This window comes from Erythranthe guttata, chromosome 14 (genome assembly GCF_056151865.1).
Source record: "Erythranthe guttata isolate IM_541 chromosome 14, IM_541, whole genome shotgun sequence".
NCBI classification, from domain to species: Eukaryota; Viridiplantae; Streptophyta; class Magnoliopsida; order Lamiales; family Phrymaceae; genus Erythranthe; species Erythranthe guttata.
In genome coordinates, this window is record NC_142546.1 from 2354539 (window position 1) to 2370134 (window position 15596).

At 35.4% G+C, this 15596-nt stretch overlaps 3 protein-coding genes across 3 annotated transcripts; all 3 read left to right on the plus strand.

Moving 5' to 3' along the window:
- Window positions 1-1060: 1060 nt before the first annotated feature.
- On the plus strand, window positions 1061-5444 carry LOC105963179 (Tetratricopeptide repeat (TPR)-like superfamily protein). Its single transcript, XM_012987563.2, has 5 exons — window positions 1061-4115; window positions 4389-4590; window positions 4723-4832; window positions 4912-5166; window positions 5276-5444. The coding sequence occupies exons 1-2, from the start codon at window positions 1188-1190 to the stop codon at window positions 4431-4433; spliced, it is 2973 nt and encodes a 990-aa protein (XP_012843017.1). The 5' UTR covers window positions 1061-1187; the 3' UTR covers window positions 4434-4590; window positions 4723-4832; window positions 4912-5166; window positions 5276-5444.
- Window positions 5445-6256: 812 nt separating this feature from the next.
- LOC105963372 (uncharacterized) lies at window positions 6257-9268 on the plus strand. Its single transcript, XM_012987764.2, has 11 exons — window positions 6257-6660; window positions 6819-6913; window positions 7293-7350; window positions 7493-7687; window positions 7950-8026; window positions 8144-8226; window positions 8337-8388; window positions 8511-8579; window positions 8653-8739; window positions 8835-8896; window positions 8987-9268. The coding sequence occupies exons 1-11, from the start codon at window positions 6546-6548 to the stop codon at window positions 9081-9083; spliced, it is 990 nt and encodes a 329-aa protein (XP_012843218.1). The 5' UTR covers window positions 6257-6545; the 3' UTR covers window positions 9084-9268.
- A 702-nt stretch (window positions 9269-9970) lies between these two features.
- Window positions 9971-15005, plus strand: LOC105963180 (Ubiquitin-like superfamily protein). Its single transcript, XM_012987564.2, has 10 exons — window positions 9971-10085; window positions 10941-11040; window positions 11534-11586; window positions 11697-11778; window positions 12315-12380; window positions 12476-12543; window positions 13072-13281; window positions 13372-13867; window positions 14105-14356; window positions 14463-15005. Exons 2-10 carry the CDS (start codon window positions 10941-10943, stop codon window positions 14720-14722), a joined length of 1587 nt encoding a protein of 528 aa, XP_012843018.1. The 5' UTR covers window positions 9971-10085; the 3' UTR covers window positions 14723-15005.
- The last annotated feature ends 591 nt before the right edge of the window (window positions 15006-15596 follow it).

Below are 15596 nucleotides of genomic sequence, written 5' to 3' on the forward strand. Positions count from 1 at the left end.
CTTCACTGGCAGTCTGTAATTTTAACCTAGAGATCTATAACTGAAAAACCCTATTAAGAATTGGAGTTGGAATAGGACTCTATTAATTTATTGAGAGATTAAATAATAATCAAGCAAGAGAATTTTTGAAGTAGGATTTTTCCTTTTTTCTTTTATTTTTTTATTTTTTTTTTATTATTATTATAATATAATTTTATAACAAAAGGAAACTAGGGTTTTCTTTCCAAATCCAATACTAAAGTAGAACAAATACACTTAAATCTCTATAAATTAATATAATCGGGATTAACGAAATTCTATTAATTTAACGAAATATTAAATTAAATAATTTAGTATGTCTTTTTCGATCCGGGACAGGTAACTTAAAAAAAATTATTTAGACGAGATTATTAACTTATCGAGTATCAATTTATCGAATTTCTACTTTTAGTTTGAGTAATAAACATGCTAGTCGAAAAATATACAAATTTTGACGGTTACCCACCAAAATTTTAGCATCTTTTTGGAAACTTTAGGGTGTTCATGGGCGAATATGATTGAAAAGCTTAGCAATTTTTCGGTGAATATTTATCGAAAATACTCGTTTTCATCATCTATAGGCCATTTTGTAATTTCTAAAAAATTAGAAACATGTTTGAATAACAAAATTTCCAAACATTCTTATTACTTTCCTAATTATTTACATGATTTAATGATATATCTATTGCAAATTAATAGCTCATAATAATATTTATTTGAAATATATTTGTACGGAAATATATAAAAAAAAATTATACGTAATAAAATCTTATATATGTTTATATAGTTTATTTATAAATATACCCCTATACTTTCAATATTTATATGTTTCCCCCAAATTCCCGTCTCGGTGTATCCCCATTTCCCGGGTATCCGTTTCCTCGTCTTCCCGTATCACTGTTTCCGTGTCCGTGCTACACACGCTTATACTGATTCAAAATTCAATTTTATTATTTTTTTTTTTATAAATAACTTGAGATTGAAATACTCCTAATTACTAAAATTAAAAACTATAAATTGATAAACAAAAATATTTTTATCTATAGAAATATTTAAAAACACTTTTAAAAAAAGAACTAAAATTATTTCATCAATATAAATAGTTAGGGGTAAATTAGTGTGCCGCCGAAAAGGGGGGAAAATTTTACAGAGGTGGGTACCGCCGTAGAATGAGCAAAACGGTGCTCAAATCTGCTGCTGTTGTATTTTCTCCGGCGCCATTCTTCAATTCATTCAAACACTTCACCCGATTCTTCACCACCGACAACTACTTTCTCCAGGGTTTAACATCCGACCAAGAAATCATCACCACCGCCGACTCCATTGACGCACCACCCCACAATCAATTTTCATCCCGAGACCTCTCGTTTCTCGAGGAATCCATTTCCGATGCGGCCAAAGTTGCCGACTTTGATTCCGTCAAGTGTTCGTCCGACGCCGTTTCGATCATTAACGCCGTCAGGAGCTACAACGACGGTTTGGGGGAGAAATCCCACAAGTTTCTTAGAGGGTTTAGGGAGAAACTGAACGAGAATTTGGTGGTTGATGTGTTGAGGAACGTGCGGAATGTGGAATTGGGGGTTAGGTTTTTCATGTGGGCTGGTGGGCAAATAGGGTACACTCATACTACGGCTGTTTTTGATGCTTTGCTAGAGTTACTGGGCGGTGACGGATTCACCGATGATTTACTTCTCGAGATCAAGAAGGATGACTGTGAGGTGTTGGGTAAATTGCTCAATGTGCTGATTCGAAAGTGTTGCAGTAGTGGGAGGTGGAATTTGGCGTTGGAGGAATTAGGGAGGCTCAAGGATTTAGGGTACAAGCCGTCGAGGGCGACGTACAACGCGCTTATACGCGTGTTCTTAGAGGCGGGGAAATCCGATACCGCATTTCTGCTTCATAGGGAGATGTCGGATTCGGGGTTTAAGATGGACATGCGTATTTTGGGTTTTTTTGTGCAGTTTTTGTGCAGGATGGGTAAATGGAGAGAAGCGTTGAGTATGATCGAAAAGGAAGAGGTTCGGCCCGATACTGTAATGTACACGAAAATGATTTCGGGTTTGTGCGAAGCTTCTATGTTCGAAGAGGCGATGGAGTTCTTGGATAGGATGCGGGCGGATTCTTGTTTCCCGAATGTGGTTACGTATAGGATTTTGCTATGTGGGTGTTTGAATAAAGGGAAGTTAGGTAGGTGTAAGAGAATTTTGAGTATGATGATTGTCGAAGGTTGTTATCCTAGTCCGAAGATATTTTGTTCTCTTGTTCATGCTTATTGCAAATCGGGGGATCATTCGTACGCGTATAAGTTGTTGAAGAAGATGGTGGATTGTGGTCTTAAGCCTGGTTATGTAGTGTATAATATAATAATTGGAAGTATTTGTGGCAATGAGGAACAGCTTCCGAGTCCCGATTTGTTGGAATTAGCCGAAAACTCTTACAGCGAGATGGTTGATTCGAAAATAGCGTTGAATAGAGTTAATGTTAGTAATTTTACGAGGTGTCTTTGTGGGGCTGGTAAGTACGAGAAAGCATTTAATGTGATTCGTGAAATGATGGAAAACGGGTTTATTCCAGAACCTGGTACGTACAACAAAGTGATTGGTTTCTTGTGTGATGCTTCGAAAGTGGAAAAAGCGCTTTTATTGTTCCAAGAAATGAAAAAGAATGGGGTTGTGCCGAATGTGTACACTTACTCGATTTTGATAGATAGGTTTTGTAAAGCTGGGCTTCTTAATCAGGCTCGTTCTTGGTTCGATGAAATGATGAGAGATGGATGTGCTCCGAATGTGGTCACGTATACTGCGATTATACATGCTTATCTCAAGGCAAGAAAAATAACCGATGCTAATAAGATTTTCGAGATGATGTTGTCTCAAAATTGCCCTCCAAATGTCGTCACGTTTACTGCTTTGATCGATGGATACTGCAAAGCGGGTGATATTGAAAAGGCATGCGCGATTTACGAGAAAATGAGAGGAAATACGAACACACACGATGTGGATATTTATTTCAGAATATCTTGTGATGATGATGATGATAATGGTAATAATAAAGAGCCGAATGTGATTACGTACGGTGCTTTGGTTGATGGATTATGCAAAGTGCATAGAGTCAGAGAGGCCCGGAACCTTCTAGAAGCAATGACAGAAAAAGGATGCGAGCCGAATCATGTTGTTTACGATGCTTTAATCGACGGATTGTGCAAGGTTGGAAAGCTGGACGAAGCACAGGAAGTGTTTGCTAAAATGTCTGAGAGAGGGTACAGTCCGAATGTTTATACTTACAGCTCGTTAATCGACAGGTTGTTTAAAGATAAAAGACTCGATCTTGCTCTAAAAGTGTTGGCTAAGATGCTGGAATATTCCTGCCCGCCTAATGTTGTTATTTATACGGAGATGGTTGATGGGCTTTGTAAAGTTGGGAAAACGAGCGAAGCATATAAGCTTATGTTGATGATGGAAGAAAAGGGTTGTAACCCTAATGTTGTAACATATACTGCTATGATAGATGGATTTGGAAAAACGGGAAAAGTGGATAAGAGCATCGAACTTTTCGAGGAGATGATTACCAAAGGGTGTGCGCCTAATTTTATTACGTATAGAGTCTTGATAAATCATTGCTGTAATAACGGGCGATTGGACGAGGCTTATGGGTTTTTGGAGGAGATGAAGCAAACTCATTGGCCGACTCATTTGGCGAACTATAAAAAAGTAGTCGAAGGGTTCAGCAAGGAGTTTATATCGAGTCTTGAATTAGTCGGTGAAATGGGTGAAAATGATTCGGTGCCGTTTGTTTCGGTTTACAAGGTTTTGATCGATAGTTTTCAGAGGGCTGGAAATTTGGACAAGGCTTTGGCGCTGTATAAAGAGTTTTCGTCGCTGTCGCTAGCTTCGTCCAGTGACAAGAAAGTGTGTTGTTCTTTAATTGAGAGCCTTTCGGCTTCGGGCAGAATCGACGAGGCGTTTGAGTTGTATTCGGAAATTGTCGGGAAAGGTGAAGTTCTTGAGTTTGGTGTGTTTGTTGATTTGATTAAAGGGCTTTTAAAAGTTGGTAGATGGGAAGATGCGTTTGTGCTTTCGGAAAGATTATGTTACATGGTATGCAAATCGAGCATCTTCTCTCCCTCTCTTATATTAACGTGTATTCTCGTGATTTATGTTTGGTTCAGCGATTCTTATTCTGCAAGATACATGTTTAACTCGATAACTAGAACTTGATGGAAATCAGCTCGATTATTTCTACTCTGTTTATTATGTAGAAAATGAGATTCCGGGAAGTTTATTTATTATGTTACATTGCTTCTAGAGTTGCTAATTTAATATATATTCATCGTCTGATTTGTACTGTATGCTTTGTTTATTAACTAACAGGATATCCAGTGGTTATCAAATGAATATACACCAGAGAAAAGCTAGAGCGGGTTTTTACGTTTTTGTCCTCAGTCGACAATTTGGATCACGGAGCCTTGTTAGTCGTTGCATTTGTCCCACATCGTCAATTTGTTGGGATTTTTACTGTGCTTTTATGGAGATGCACAAATATTGTAACTGCGTCAGTATTTGTCCAATCCAGGTTCAAATTTGAAATTCGGCTTTTCTACGTCTTCTTTTTTTTTATTCAAACAAATAGCAATTTATCGATCGATAAATCCTAATTATACATTAATCACATTTAATACTTATGTTTTTATTTTTATCTTTGCAGGTATAGTAATTTAAATGGACAATTTATGCCTCCTTCTCAGTCAACAAATGATGTTGTTCGTATTAGGGTGAATTTTTTGCTAGCTGGAGATAAATCGAGAAAGCTTGAAGGTAAATCCAGATTCTTATTATTATATATTTTTTTTAAAGAATTTATTGATATTAGTAAATAGTTTATCGATATTTGCAGATTTAATGATGAGCATAATTGCTTGAAGGCAAAAAACGGGCAAAAAAGAATGCCGAGTGCAGATGATTAAAATGGTTATGTGGAAGCTATAATATAAAAAAAATGACAGTGAATAAAACAGCCAACAAGATGCTGAAATGATTGCTAAGAAGAACCTCACGAGTTTGCTCGATTTCTGAAGTTATCCTGCGTGTGATGGTACTGCAGTCATTTGGTGAAGATCATGTCTCGACCAATCATAGCCCATGCAAGGAAGTAAGATATATACATATATATTATTTTCGGTTTTTTTTTTTTTTCTTTTCTTTTTTTGTGCACAGGATTCGCGAGACTGAATCAAATCAATTATTTGTCATTAATTCAGGTAAAGTTCGACCGGAGCTTGTAGAAGAAGTATGTATAAATCAATTAAATCAATTATTTGTCATTATTTTTTTGTATGTGATTTATAACTATGAAGATGAGTGCAAGAATAATTACGATAGTGATGATGATGATGATAATGATATTTTTCGAGTTTACGTTCGATATAATTCCAATTTTTTATTTTTTAATAAATATTATTATTATTATTATCCCTTATTAAGAATGGTGTGCTTTTGTAATGGATTCTTATTCTTGTCTAGAATAAGTCAGCCTGCTGATATATTTTTATCAGAACTCATTTTATTGTGTGTGCTCCGGTTGGCAAATTCGAATTGATTGATGCTTGTTCGATTTCGTGCTCTACTTGCATAGTGGAATTAATGTCTCGTTTGGCTAAGGCTACTTTAAACAGTTGATAATCTGTTACATTGATTAGCTGTTTAAAGAATTGATAAGTTGTTACATTAAGATTTTCTATGGAGAAGCTTCTAAGCTATTTTAATTTAAGTTTATTCTATGCTAAATTTGGTAAAGTTTACAATGGGTGAAATTTATGAACAATGTGCAATTGTTGACTTGTTAAAGTAGATAGATATTTACAAAGTTTTATTCTTTAATGAATATTATTTTAGAGCTAGAATAATAGATTATAGATTTAATTAGAGTGTACACAAAAGTAAACAACACACAATATTTGACACGTGTCTTTTGTTTTTGACTTTATAAAATTTTGAAATAAACTTCCCTGTAAAGTGTAAAGAGATCAATTCTTTTTATTAATAAAATTCTCGTAATTTATTTACTACACGAAAAAAAATACAAAATTTAATTCTAAATTTTGAAAATTAAATAAAAAAAAAAAGAAAAAAGAAAAGGTAGCAGAGTTTGATTGTAACAGAACACTTGTTTTTAAACCTAAAGATTACGGAAATCGAGACAATCTTTATTGTTATTCCCAAATTCTTTCGCCAATACATATACATACAGACTCCAAAAGCATCTCGCAATTTGCCCCAGCCTCTCATTATTATTCACAAATATATATATACACACACATATATATACATACAGTGTATCTAATTCGAGTTCTCGTCAGGGTGGATAATTCGCTTCGGCTTCAGCTTCAGTGAAGAAAACAAGGGTTTTGCTTCACCCTGTTTCCGACTGAACTTTTGCTTGTATTATTTATATATATATATATATATATATATATATATATAGAGAGAGAGAGAGAGAGAGAGAGAGAGAGAGAGAGAGATTAAAAAAAGATGGTAAATTGGGAGAAATTTGGGAAAAGCACATTGGTTGCACTTGCTTTGGGACAAATTCTCTCTCTTCTCATCACTTCCACTGGCTTTTCTTCTTCTCAACTCGCCAAGAAAGGTTTTTTCTTTTTTTTTTTTTTTTTTTTTTAATTTTTTAATTTTCTTTTTTGGTGTCAAATTATATACAATTGACATATATTCATATAAAATTGGTGTATGTTTTCATATTTTTAACCTGATCTTATCATATATATAATTTTTTTCTGTCAACTTTAGGGATTAATGCACCAACTTCTCAATCTTTCTTGAATTATGTACTGTTGGCATTGGTGTATGGAAGCATTATGCTTTACAGAAGAAAGCCCCTCAAGGTAACATATATTTTTTGTTTGTTCGTGTTTGGTCTCTTCGATTACTATTTTCATTTTTACGTTTCGTCAGCCTAATTAATGATGCGCTCTTGCTTTTCGTTTTGGTATTTCGTATAAAGATTCTCCGGATTTTATAGAGTTTATTATGTATCACTAAGTTGTGCTTGATCATCCACATTGATTCAACTCACTCGAAAATTAAATAATTTAAAGATTCAAATTTGCCCCTCGTTCCCGTAGTAGCCTTCGAAAAAAAAATTGAATTTAATCCTTGTTATTGTGAATCGTATGATTTTATTGGCTGCCTCGTTTATCTTTATCATGTTTTGTTTTTGTACATCGACTAAATCCCTCATGATTCAACGCTTCTTCGTCTCAGGCCAAATGGTACTACTACGCCTTGTTGGGATTGGTTGATGTTGAAGCCAATTTTCTCGGTAAGTTTACCACACTACACATACGATCTTCTCTTTTTGGCAATTCTATTTATTTTCTCGGTAAATAAAGCTGGAATTTTTATTTATTTGTCCTTATAATAAGTAGTATATATAGAGGCTAATTAAATTTTTGAATTGGCAGTTGTTAAGGCTTACCAATACACATCAATTACGAGCGTGATGCTGCTCGATTGTTGGACGATACCATGTGCCCTGTTTCTCACGTGGTTCTTTCTGAAGACAAAGTACCGATGGAAGAAATTGCTCGGTGTTGTCATTTGTGTTGCTGGTCTCGTAACTGTCGTTTTCTCCGATGTACATTCTGCAGATCGTTCGAGTAAGTATATTATCATTATCTGATTTAACTAATTTTCTTTTCATTAATCCAACGAAATTACTCTCGCATGTATATTTCTGCTGTTATTACTTTACAAACACTCATGAAATCAAGAAAATCAAGAAACGTAACCTTGATGAATTGAAATCCATTTTTCGAAAAAAAATTTACGATTGTGAAAAATGCAGTTTAATTTCTTATGTTCGTATTCGGTGTTTCCGGTTTTCGGTTTCTCAATTTATTGCTGTGATTGTTGTTATAGGTGGTACGAACCCTCTTAAAGGCGATCTGCTAATAATCGCCGGGGCCACACTTTACGGTGTAAGTAACGTCAGTGAGGTACGTGTCTTATATTTAACTTTAATTTCTTTTTAGTCCCCGTATGCGAGTATTATTTCTCGATCAAATGAAACAACCAACGAAACTAATCCTTGTGTTTTGGGTTCTTCTATGCAGGAATTTTTTGTTAAAAATGCCGATCGGGTCGAACTTATGGCTTTCTTGGGCTTGTTTGGCGCCATTGTCAGTGTTATTCAAATGTATGCATAGTTTATTCACATCACGCTGTAAATTGCATACATATTATATACACTTGATTTCTATTCGGTACTTTAGATTTTCAATTTCTTTATCGATTTACGTTTTGCAGAAGCATACTTGAACGTAATGAACTCAAGAACATTCACTGGTCCGCCGGAGCTGTAAGTCTACATATCCCACCCACCCCACCCCCACCCCCCAACCCCCAAAAAAAAAAAAAGAAAATTCTTGACGAGGACTATGTCAAACTTGAGTTAATATCGTTCCTCGTTTTCTGTGACAGGCATTTCCTTTCTTCGGATTCTCACTAGCCATGTTTCTGTTTTACTCGGGGGTTCCCGTTTTACTAAAGGTACATCTTTCACTTATGTATTTATTTATTTGATGGATCAAAATTCATTTTATTGAATGAAATTCCGATGCAGATAAGCGGAGCAACAATGCTGAATCTCTCGTTGCTCACCTCGGATATGTGGGCCGTCTTAATTCGGATCTTCGCGTACCATGAAAAGGTACGAAACAAATCAGAATCCAAACAAAATTGATGTTCCGTTTTCTATTCTATGCGATTCCGAGTATCTAATTTCGAGGTTAATTTTTTCTGCAGGTTGATTGGATGTATTTTGTAGCGTTTGCTGCTGTCGTGGTCGGGCTTATCGTTTATTCATGGTATAAAAGCACTCTATTATTTCCATTTTATATTTTCTCGTTTTTTCGTTATTTGCATATAGTAAAAAAAGTATTTTCACAAAATTACAGGCGCGATAAAAAAGACGAAAAAGATGCCGAGGCTGAAGAAGAGGCGGGTTTAGGCCAATCGGAACGAAAAAATCAAGTATTGAGGAGCAGTGTTTAAGAGAAGAAACTACTACACATACTTTTTACCTTAGTAAATTTTTGCAGGATTAGGACAAAACTTTGTTTTGCATGCTTTGATTTGAGTTAGAGAATAATTATTAAGTGTTTACCATTAATTAATTACCATTAAGCAAAAAGAAAAATAATCCAATTATGAAATTGCTTCTTTCAATCTTTACACCTTCCTTTTTTTCTAGAGATTTTTTTTTCTTTTGCTTTGACATCTTCTCACTCAACCCCTTTGATTAAATTCAATAAGAAATTAAAGGGATAATTACAATTATGGTCCCTATATTATACACTTTTTTTCATTTTGGTCCTTCAATTTTTTATGTCACGAAATTGGTCCTACAAAATAACCAGTAGTTCTACACTTTTCGTCCGCCGTTTGATATTGTTGTTAGTTTGGACGGAAGAAATCATGTGTGAAAATTAAGGATAGTATGAATGCTACTTTTAATTTCAATTAAAGTCCTTAGATTTAGGTCTTAATTTGGGTTTCGGGTTTTGGATTTTCGGGCTCCGCCATCTCACCTCTAGAGTCAACTAATTTATAACTCAGTCAAAGGTTAAAAATGATAGTTTTTGTATGCAAGTTTTTATCTAGACTTTATTGGAATTAAAATTCCATGAAAGCAAACAGAATAATGGTCAAAATATAATATCTTAAATTGCATCAAATTGAAGTAATTCTTAAAATATTGGGGTTGACTAGCAAAGTCTTGGAAAATAAAGAGGGTAAATGCATTTTTTTTTCAGGATAACAAAGAAAAATGGAAAATTACACATAGATCCCCCGAGGGGGTTTAGGTGTAATATTTCAAACATGAGGGGGTTTAGGTGTAGTTGTTCAAACATGAGTGGGTCTAGTTGTAGTTTGACCTAACCTCAGTGGATGTAGATGTAATTAAAAAGAAAACGTCGGAATAATACAGTGAGTTGAACTCGAATTTTCAACTCGGCGGACTTTTAGTTTCTTCTGATCTCTCGATTTCGAAAGGTAAGAGTTCTTATCAGAACGGAAGATGAATTATTTGATTTTCTCTTCGCTAGATTTTGACGCAGTTTTTGTTTAAATTTAGTGGCTGTTCTGAAATTAGGAACTCATGAGTTTGATTCAGGTATTCACTTTTTGGTTTTGGGTGAAGATGAATTACTTGAATTTCTCTCTCTAGAAATTTACGAGTAGTCATGCTTGAATTTCCCCCGGTTTTTATGTTTGATTTCGGAGTGATGATCGGGTGGAGTTATTTGAATGAATTTGTGTAACTCTTCTCTGAATTAACGAAGAATGATTAAGGAAGGTGAATTGATAGGAAAAATGAAAAAAATGGGTTGGGAGAGTGAAGTAATTGGAAAAATAAAGCAGAAATGGTTTCGATTGCAGAATAGTTTCGGTTTTTATGGAGTATTAGTCGTCTAATTTATGAAATTTAATGTCACGTGTGTTTCGTATTTTGATCTACGAAGGGAATGAGAGAGACCGTGTGTTTCAAATACGATTTCAATGTTCAAGGGCTGGGTCAAATCCATGCCATGACTATATATAATCGGAAAAATGTTCGCATTTGTACGTATGTTACTGTTATGTTAGTGTCGTCATATCATCATATGCTATTATATATGTATGTACGTATCTATATATCTATGTGGGCATCTCTATGTAATTTGTAATTTGTGGTTCGGAATGTCGGAAGTTTTCGTGTGTGGATCTATCAGGAGATGATTCGGTCTTTGTTCTCTTGTTTGTCTGTGTTTTCGTTTCTGTCTAAGAACCTCTCTTCTGTTTATTCTAGCTGATTTACTGGTCTGTTGATTACTTACGACTAATACATTTTTCGTGTGTTGTGTGTAGATGGAGCAGTCTCTTTCCTCTCTTGCATTTAAAGGTTCTATTTTGGAAGCAATTACTGAAGCAAAAAGAGAGAAGAAACTTTTTGTCGTCTATAATGCAGGTAAGTGCTTTTACATGAATTTTGCTTTCAAATTCACTATCTAAACTTGTCAATATGGAACTTTAGGAGAAAAAAATGGCGCCATATTATTAATCTATGTGACTAGGGGATTTATTTTTGTGGTAATGACTAATGACCTTGAATTAAAGTTGGATAAATGAACACCGATGAAGTTTCTTAAATATCTCTTTTTTCGTGGCAAATTATGTTTCTCAGCGTATGTGACGAGAAGGGATTGATAGTTTGGAAATCATTGAATACTTTTTTCATACTCTCTATGTGTCTTGCGCTCACATGCTTGGATTTTGGATTTACTCACTGAAAAGATTATGGCTTTAGTTTATGGTGTTTTTATGTATAATTTGTTAAGGCATTATCTGTTTTCTGTTACACTGAGTTTCCAGAACATTTATCAAATTCCTGTAGCTTTGAGTCACAAAAAAAAAAGAAGAGGATGATTTCCTATTTTGAAAATATTATTTTTCTGTACCAGGTGACAATCCAGACTCAAAACTGTTAGAAACATCCACATGGACTGATCCAAGTGTAGGTTTTTCTTATCTCTGTTATGCACAAAACGACACCGTTTTCTGCTAATAATTATGTGGAATCAAAAATTAATTTTCTCCTGTTACTATTCTTATATCTTGTACCAGGTTTCTGAGACATTGTCAAAGTACTGCGTTCTGTTACATATATTGGAAGGAAGTTCCGAAGCGTCGAATTTTTCGGCAATATGTATCCTTCTTTGAAGCTACCTTCTAATAACACATAATTTACCTTTTCAATTTCATTGCTATCCTGACACATTCAGTTATGCCAGTTGTTTGAAAAGGGAGTTTTTTTGTTCATGTCATAATAGTAGAGTGTATTTATATCCTTGTGTAAACTGCTAATACTACCAAGTATAGTGGCTGGAAGCTCTGAAACTTGGAGGCTATGTTACCTTTGTTTGGCTTAAAAGTTTAATATGCGTAGGAATCAAACTAATGGCTGTCTACAGGCATGTTCGTATATGCTTGTTTCTGGGAATTTGTGTACACTATTTTATAGCTTCTGGCGTATGGAGTCTGATTTTTTTAAGCACTTTTTTAACATTTCGTCACTGGTTAATTGAAAGCTGGATTTAGATAGGGAAAGGTGAAGATCCGAGCACTCTATTGAAGTGAATGCAGTTATATTTAGTGCTTGGTTAACTTGTGTTGAACGAATTAGGTTTGAGCACTAAATAGTGGAAATAGAAACTTTTTGTTTCCTTGCATCAAGCTCTGCAGATCCACAGCAATCTGCCCCTTGTATAACTGCTATCGGATACAATGGCGTGCAACTTTGGCAAAAAGGTACGTTTTCTACAGCAGTTTTCTGAAGCGGCTGTTGTGGTAAGAACATTTGATTTTTTTTTTCTCATTTTTTTTTTCTGATTGAATTTTTTTAGATGGTTTTGTCAGTGCCGATGTTCTTGCTTCCAGTCTTGAGAAGGCGTGGTTAAGTCTTCATGTTCAGGTGGGTTAAGCTGGTGTTTACGATACTCATTATAGAATTCTCTTAGTCTTGCATCCTTTTTAAACAGTCCCCTATTTTCATAAGTGCCCGTTCCGATGTCACAATGGACTTCTTGAACATTTATTATCAAGTGAATTAGTGTTTTTAACTGGCACATTACGTGTTGATCAGTGTACGTCAGTTTCTGATTGCTATGGGGAGTATGTACATCAAGTTGGTTTGTTTTGATGTGAGATAAATTGGTCCTCTACCAAATTCCGTAATTTCCATAAAATCCTCAATTCTTTTATCGACATTATCATTGTACCCACTATCATTACCACGGGAAAACGTCTTGTTGATTATGTGGGTGTCCGTTTTGTTTAATTTTAACAAGGGGTTTCGTAATATTCAAATAATCGACTCTTATCATAAAGTGAATAACATAAAGGGATGATTTTCCATCTCTTTACATTCATCGAGTGTGAATCGTCAGCTGAATAATTTTTGGTATTTGAGCCAAACACACACTGAATGTTTTTGGTTCAGGATACAACTGCAGCTTTCCTGACTGCTGCACTTGCTTCTGGAAAACACCTTGCTTCCGGAACTTCTGAGGCTGAAACATCCGAGCAAGTTACACCAGGGGCACATGTCTCAACACCACTGTCAGATGATCCTATCGTATCCGTGGATGCTGAACAACCATTACATTCGGATAATATAGAAGATAGGAGCAATTATGAAGATGCTTTTAAGGTCACTCGATTTGGCTTTGCCTTTGATTATTATTTCTGCCAACTGTATTTTGCTCGCTCTAAATTGTATCGATGTTTCTTTCATGCACAGGAGACTGATTCCAAGAAGGATGACGTGGCTATTCCTGAACCATCTCGTGCGACTACGTCGGACAATGATGGACTTGATGAGTCTATTTCCAAAATTGAAACAGGAAATACGTCACAAGACACTGCTGAGATAGTTCATAAAAACCCCAAAGTTGCAAATCTTGACACAGGAAAAAATGTCGACTTCCATGATAATAATTCGGGTAGTAGCAACGTAGGTTCTAGAGAGATTGTCAATGAAGCCAGTGCAGTGGTGCATGTTAATACAGTGGCTGCTGCAGAAGTTGAGAAAACCGATGCTTCAGATTCCTCTGCCATTAAATCAAATGATGTTTTCCTAAATATTAGACTTCCTGATGGATCTAGCTTACAAGTCAAGTTTTTGGTGACGGACACCTTGAAAATGGTCAAAGATTATATACACGAAAACCAGACCAGCGGCTTGCGCTCTTTCAGTATAGCAATTCCTTACCCTCGCAAGGTTTTCAACGACCAAGGTATGCTGCTCTGATTACTAGGTTTTTTTATAATTGATTCTGGTCTTGATTGATATATAACTTTGCCATATCAAGTTGGGCAGTTACGTATTGAAGGGGATTTTTCATGACGGATAAACATCATTTTCATGTGTTCTTAAATTATGTTCTCTCGTTTCAGTGAAGCATTCTTGATTTCTTTTCAGCAATCCTTTGTCATGTACAACTGTTGATACTCTTGAATATTTTCCTTCACAGATTTGAACAGCACACTATCAGAATTGGGTTTCTTCAAAAGGCAGGCATTGGTTGTGGTTCCACACAATAAAGGAGGATCTTCACAGCCTCAAACTTATTCCTCAACCGATACCGCCTCTTCGAATGCAAGTGAAGGATATTGGGCATCCGTGAGAAGAATTCTATCTTACGCGAACCCTTTTTCTTATCTTGGCAGAGGCGCCAGCTCACCAAGCGCTTCCCCCGAGCCCCAAAGTGGCCTATGGCAATATAGTAAGTCACCTCAATTTTCTTCCCGAAAAATGACAAGTTGAATAATTATTTTTCTGTATGTTTGTCTGATCAGAAGATGTTGATTATGTTCTATATTTTGTGACAGGCCCAAATCCTTCACTTCAAAATAACCTTAGGGATGGAGGTGGGCCCAGCCCAGCAATTCCGTCCGAGCAAAGTGGGCCCGGCACGAGTGGCGAAAACAGCAGGAAGAGGCAGCAAAGTGCTCGTTTTGGGGGAAACATCCACACGTTAAAACACGATGAGGAAGATGATAGTCGGTTCAATGACAGAAACGCCTTTTGGAATGGGAATTCTACGCAGTATGGTGGTGGTGGTGATAATAATAATAATGATGGGAAGTAAGTTTCGGTTTTTCGACTTTTGGTTACTATGTAGGAAGGATTTGATACAATCCGAGGCACAACTCTACTTTGTTTATAAACTGGGAAATGTTAAGAAATCATAATAATGGATATATATTTTTATACCTCTATATATATATGTGGGTCATCAAGTTTTTCTTGTTCTTGATTTAGAACCCTAATACTGCACCATTACATTCACAGTTATGATGTACAAGTTATTTGCTTTGTAGTTGATAGTTACTATTTGTGATTATCTTTGTTATCCAAAAACATTTTTGTTAGTTCGATTTTATTTTTTTGTTAATGAAGGAACCCGCAGCCAACTATATAGGTGTACTGGGTAAACCTACAATCTCGTATAATAGCTTGCAAATCATTCGAGAGACATAAACCACACTAGGCTGATCATGTGTGACAAACTCGACCCAACGCTAACCATATAGGTGCACTGGGTAAACCTACAATCTCGTATAATAACTTGCAAATCATACGACGAGAGACGTAAACCACACTAGGCTGATCATGTGTGACAAACTCGATCCAGCGATAGTCGACAAGGGAATTCGAACGTGAGTCAATTAACATTGGCTCACTTGCTTCAACCGCTAGGTCATCTCTTGTGGAACGAGCTCGACTCATTTATAATATCTATAATGTGAAATAACTATGAAATTTCAGGCAGTTAATATGAGTAGTCAAATTTATGTAAGAATATATTCTATGCTTAAAGATAAGGTTTGGAAAGCTAAAAGTAAGTTTAAATGTCTAAAATTCAAAGAATTAAAATTTAGTTAATTGAAATGTGGTAATCAATTTTCTTAGTTTTAGAAAAAAAAAAAAAACAGATATTTTTAATTGATTTAAATCAATAA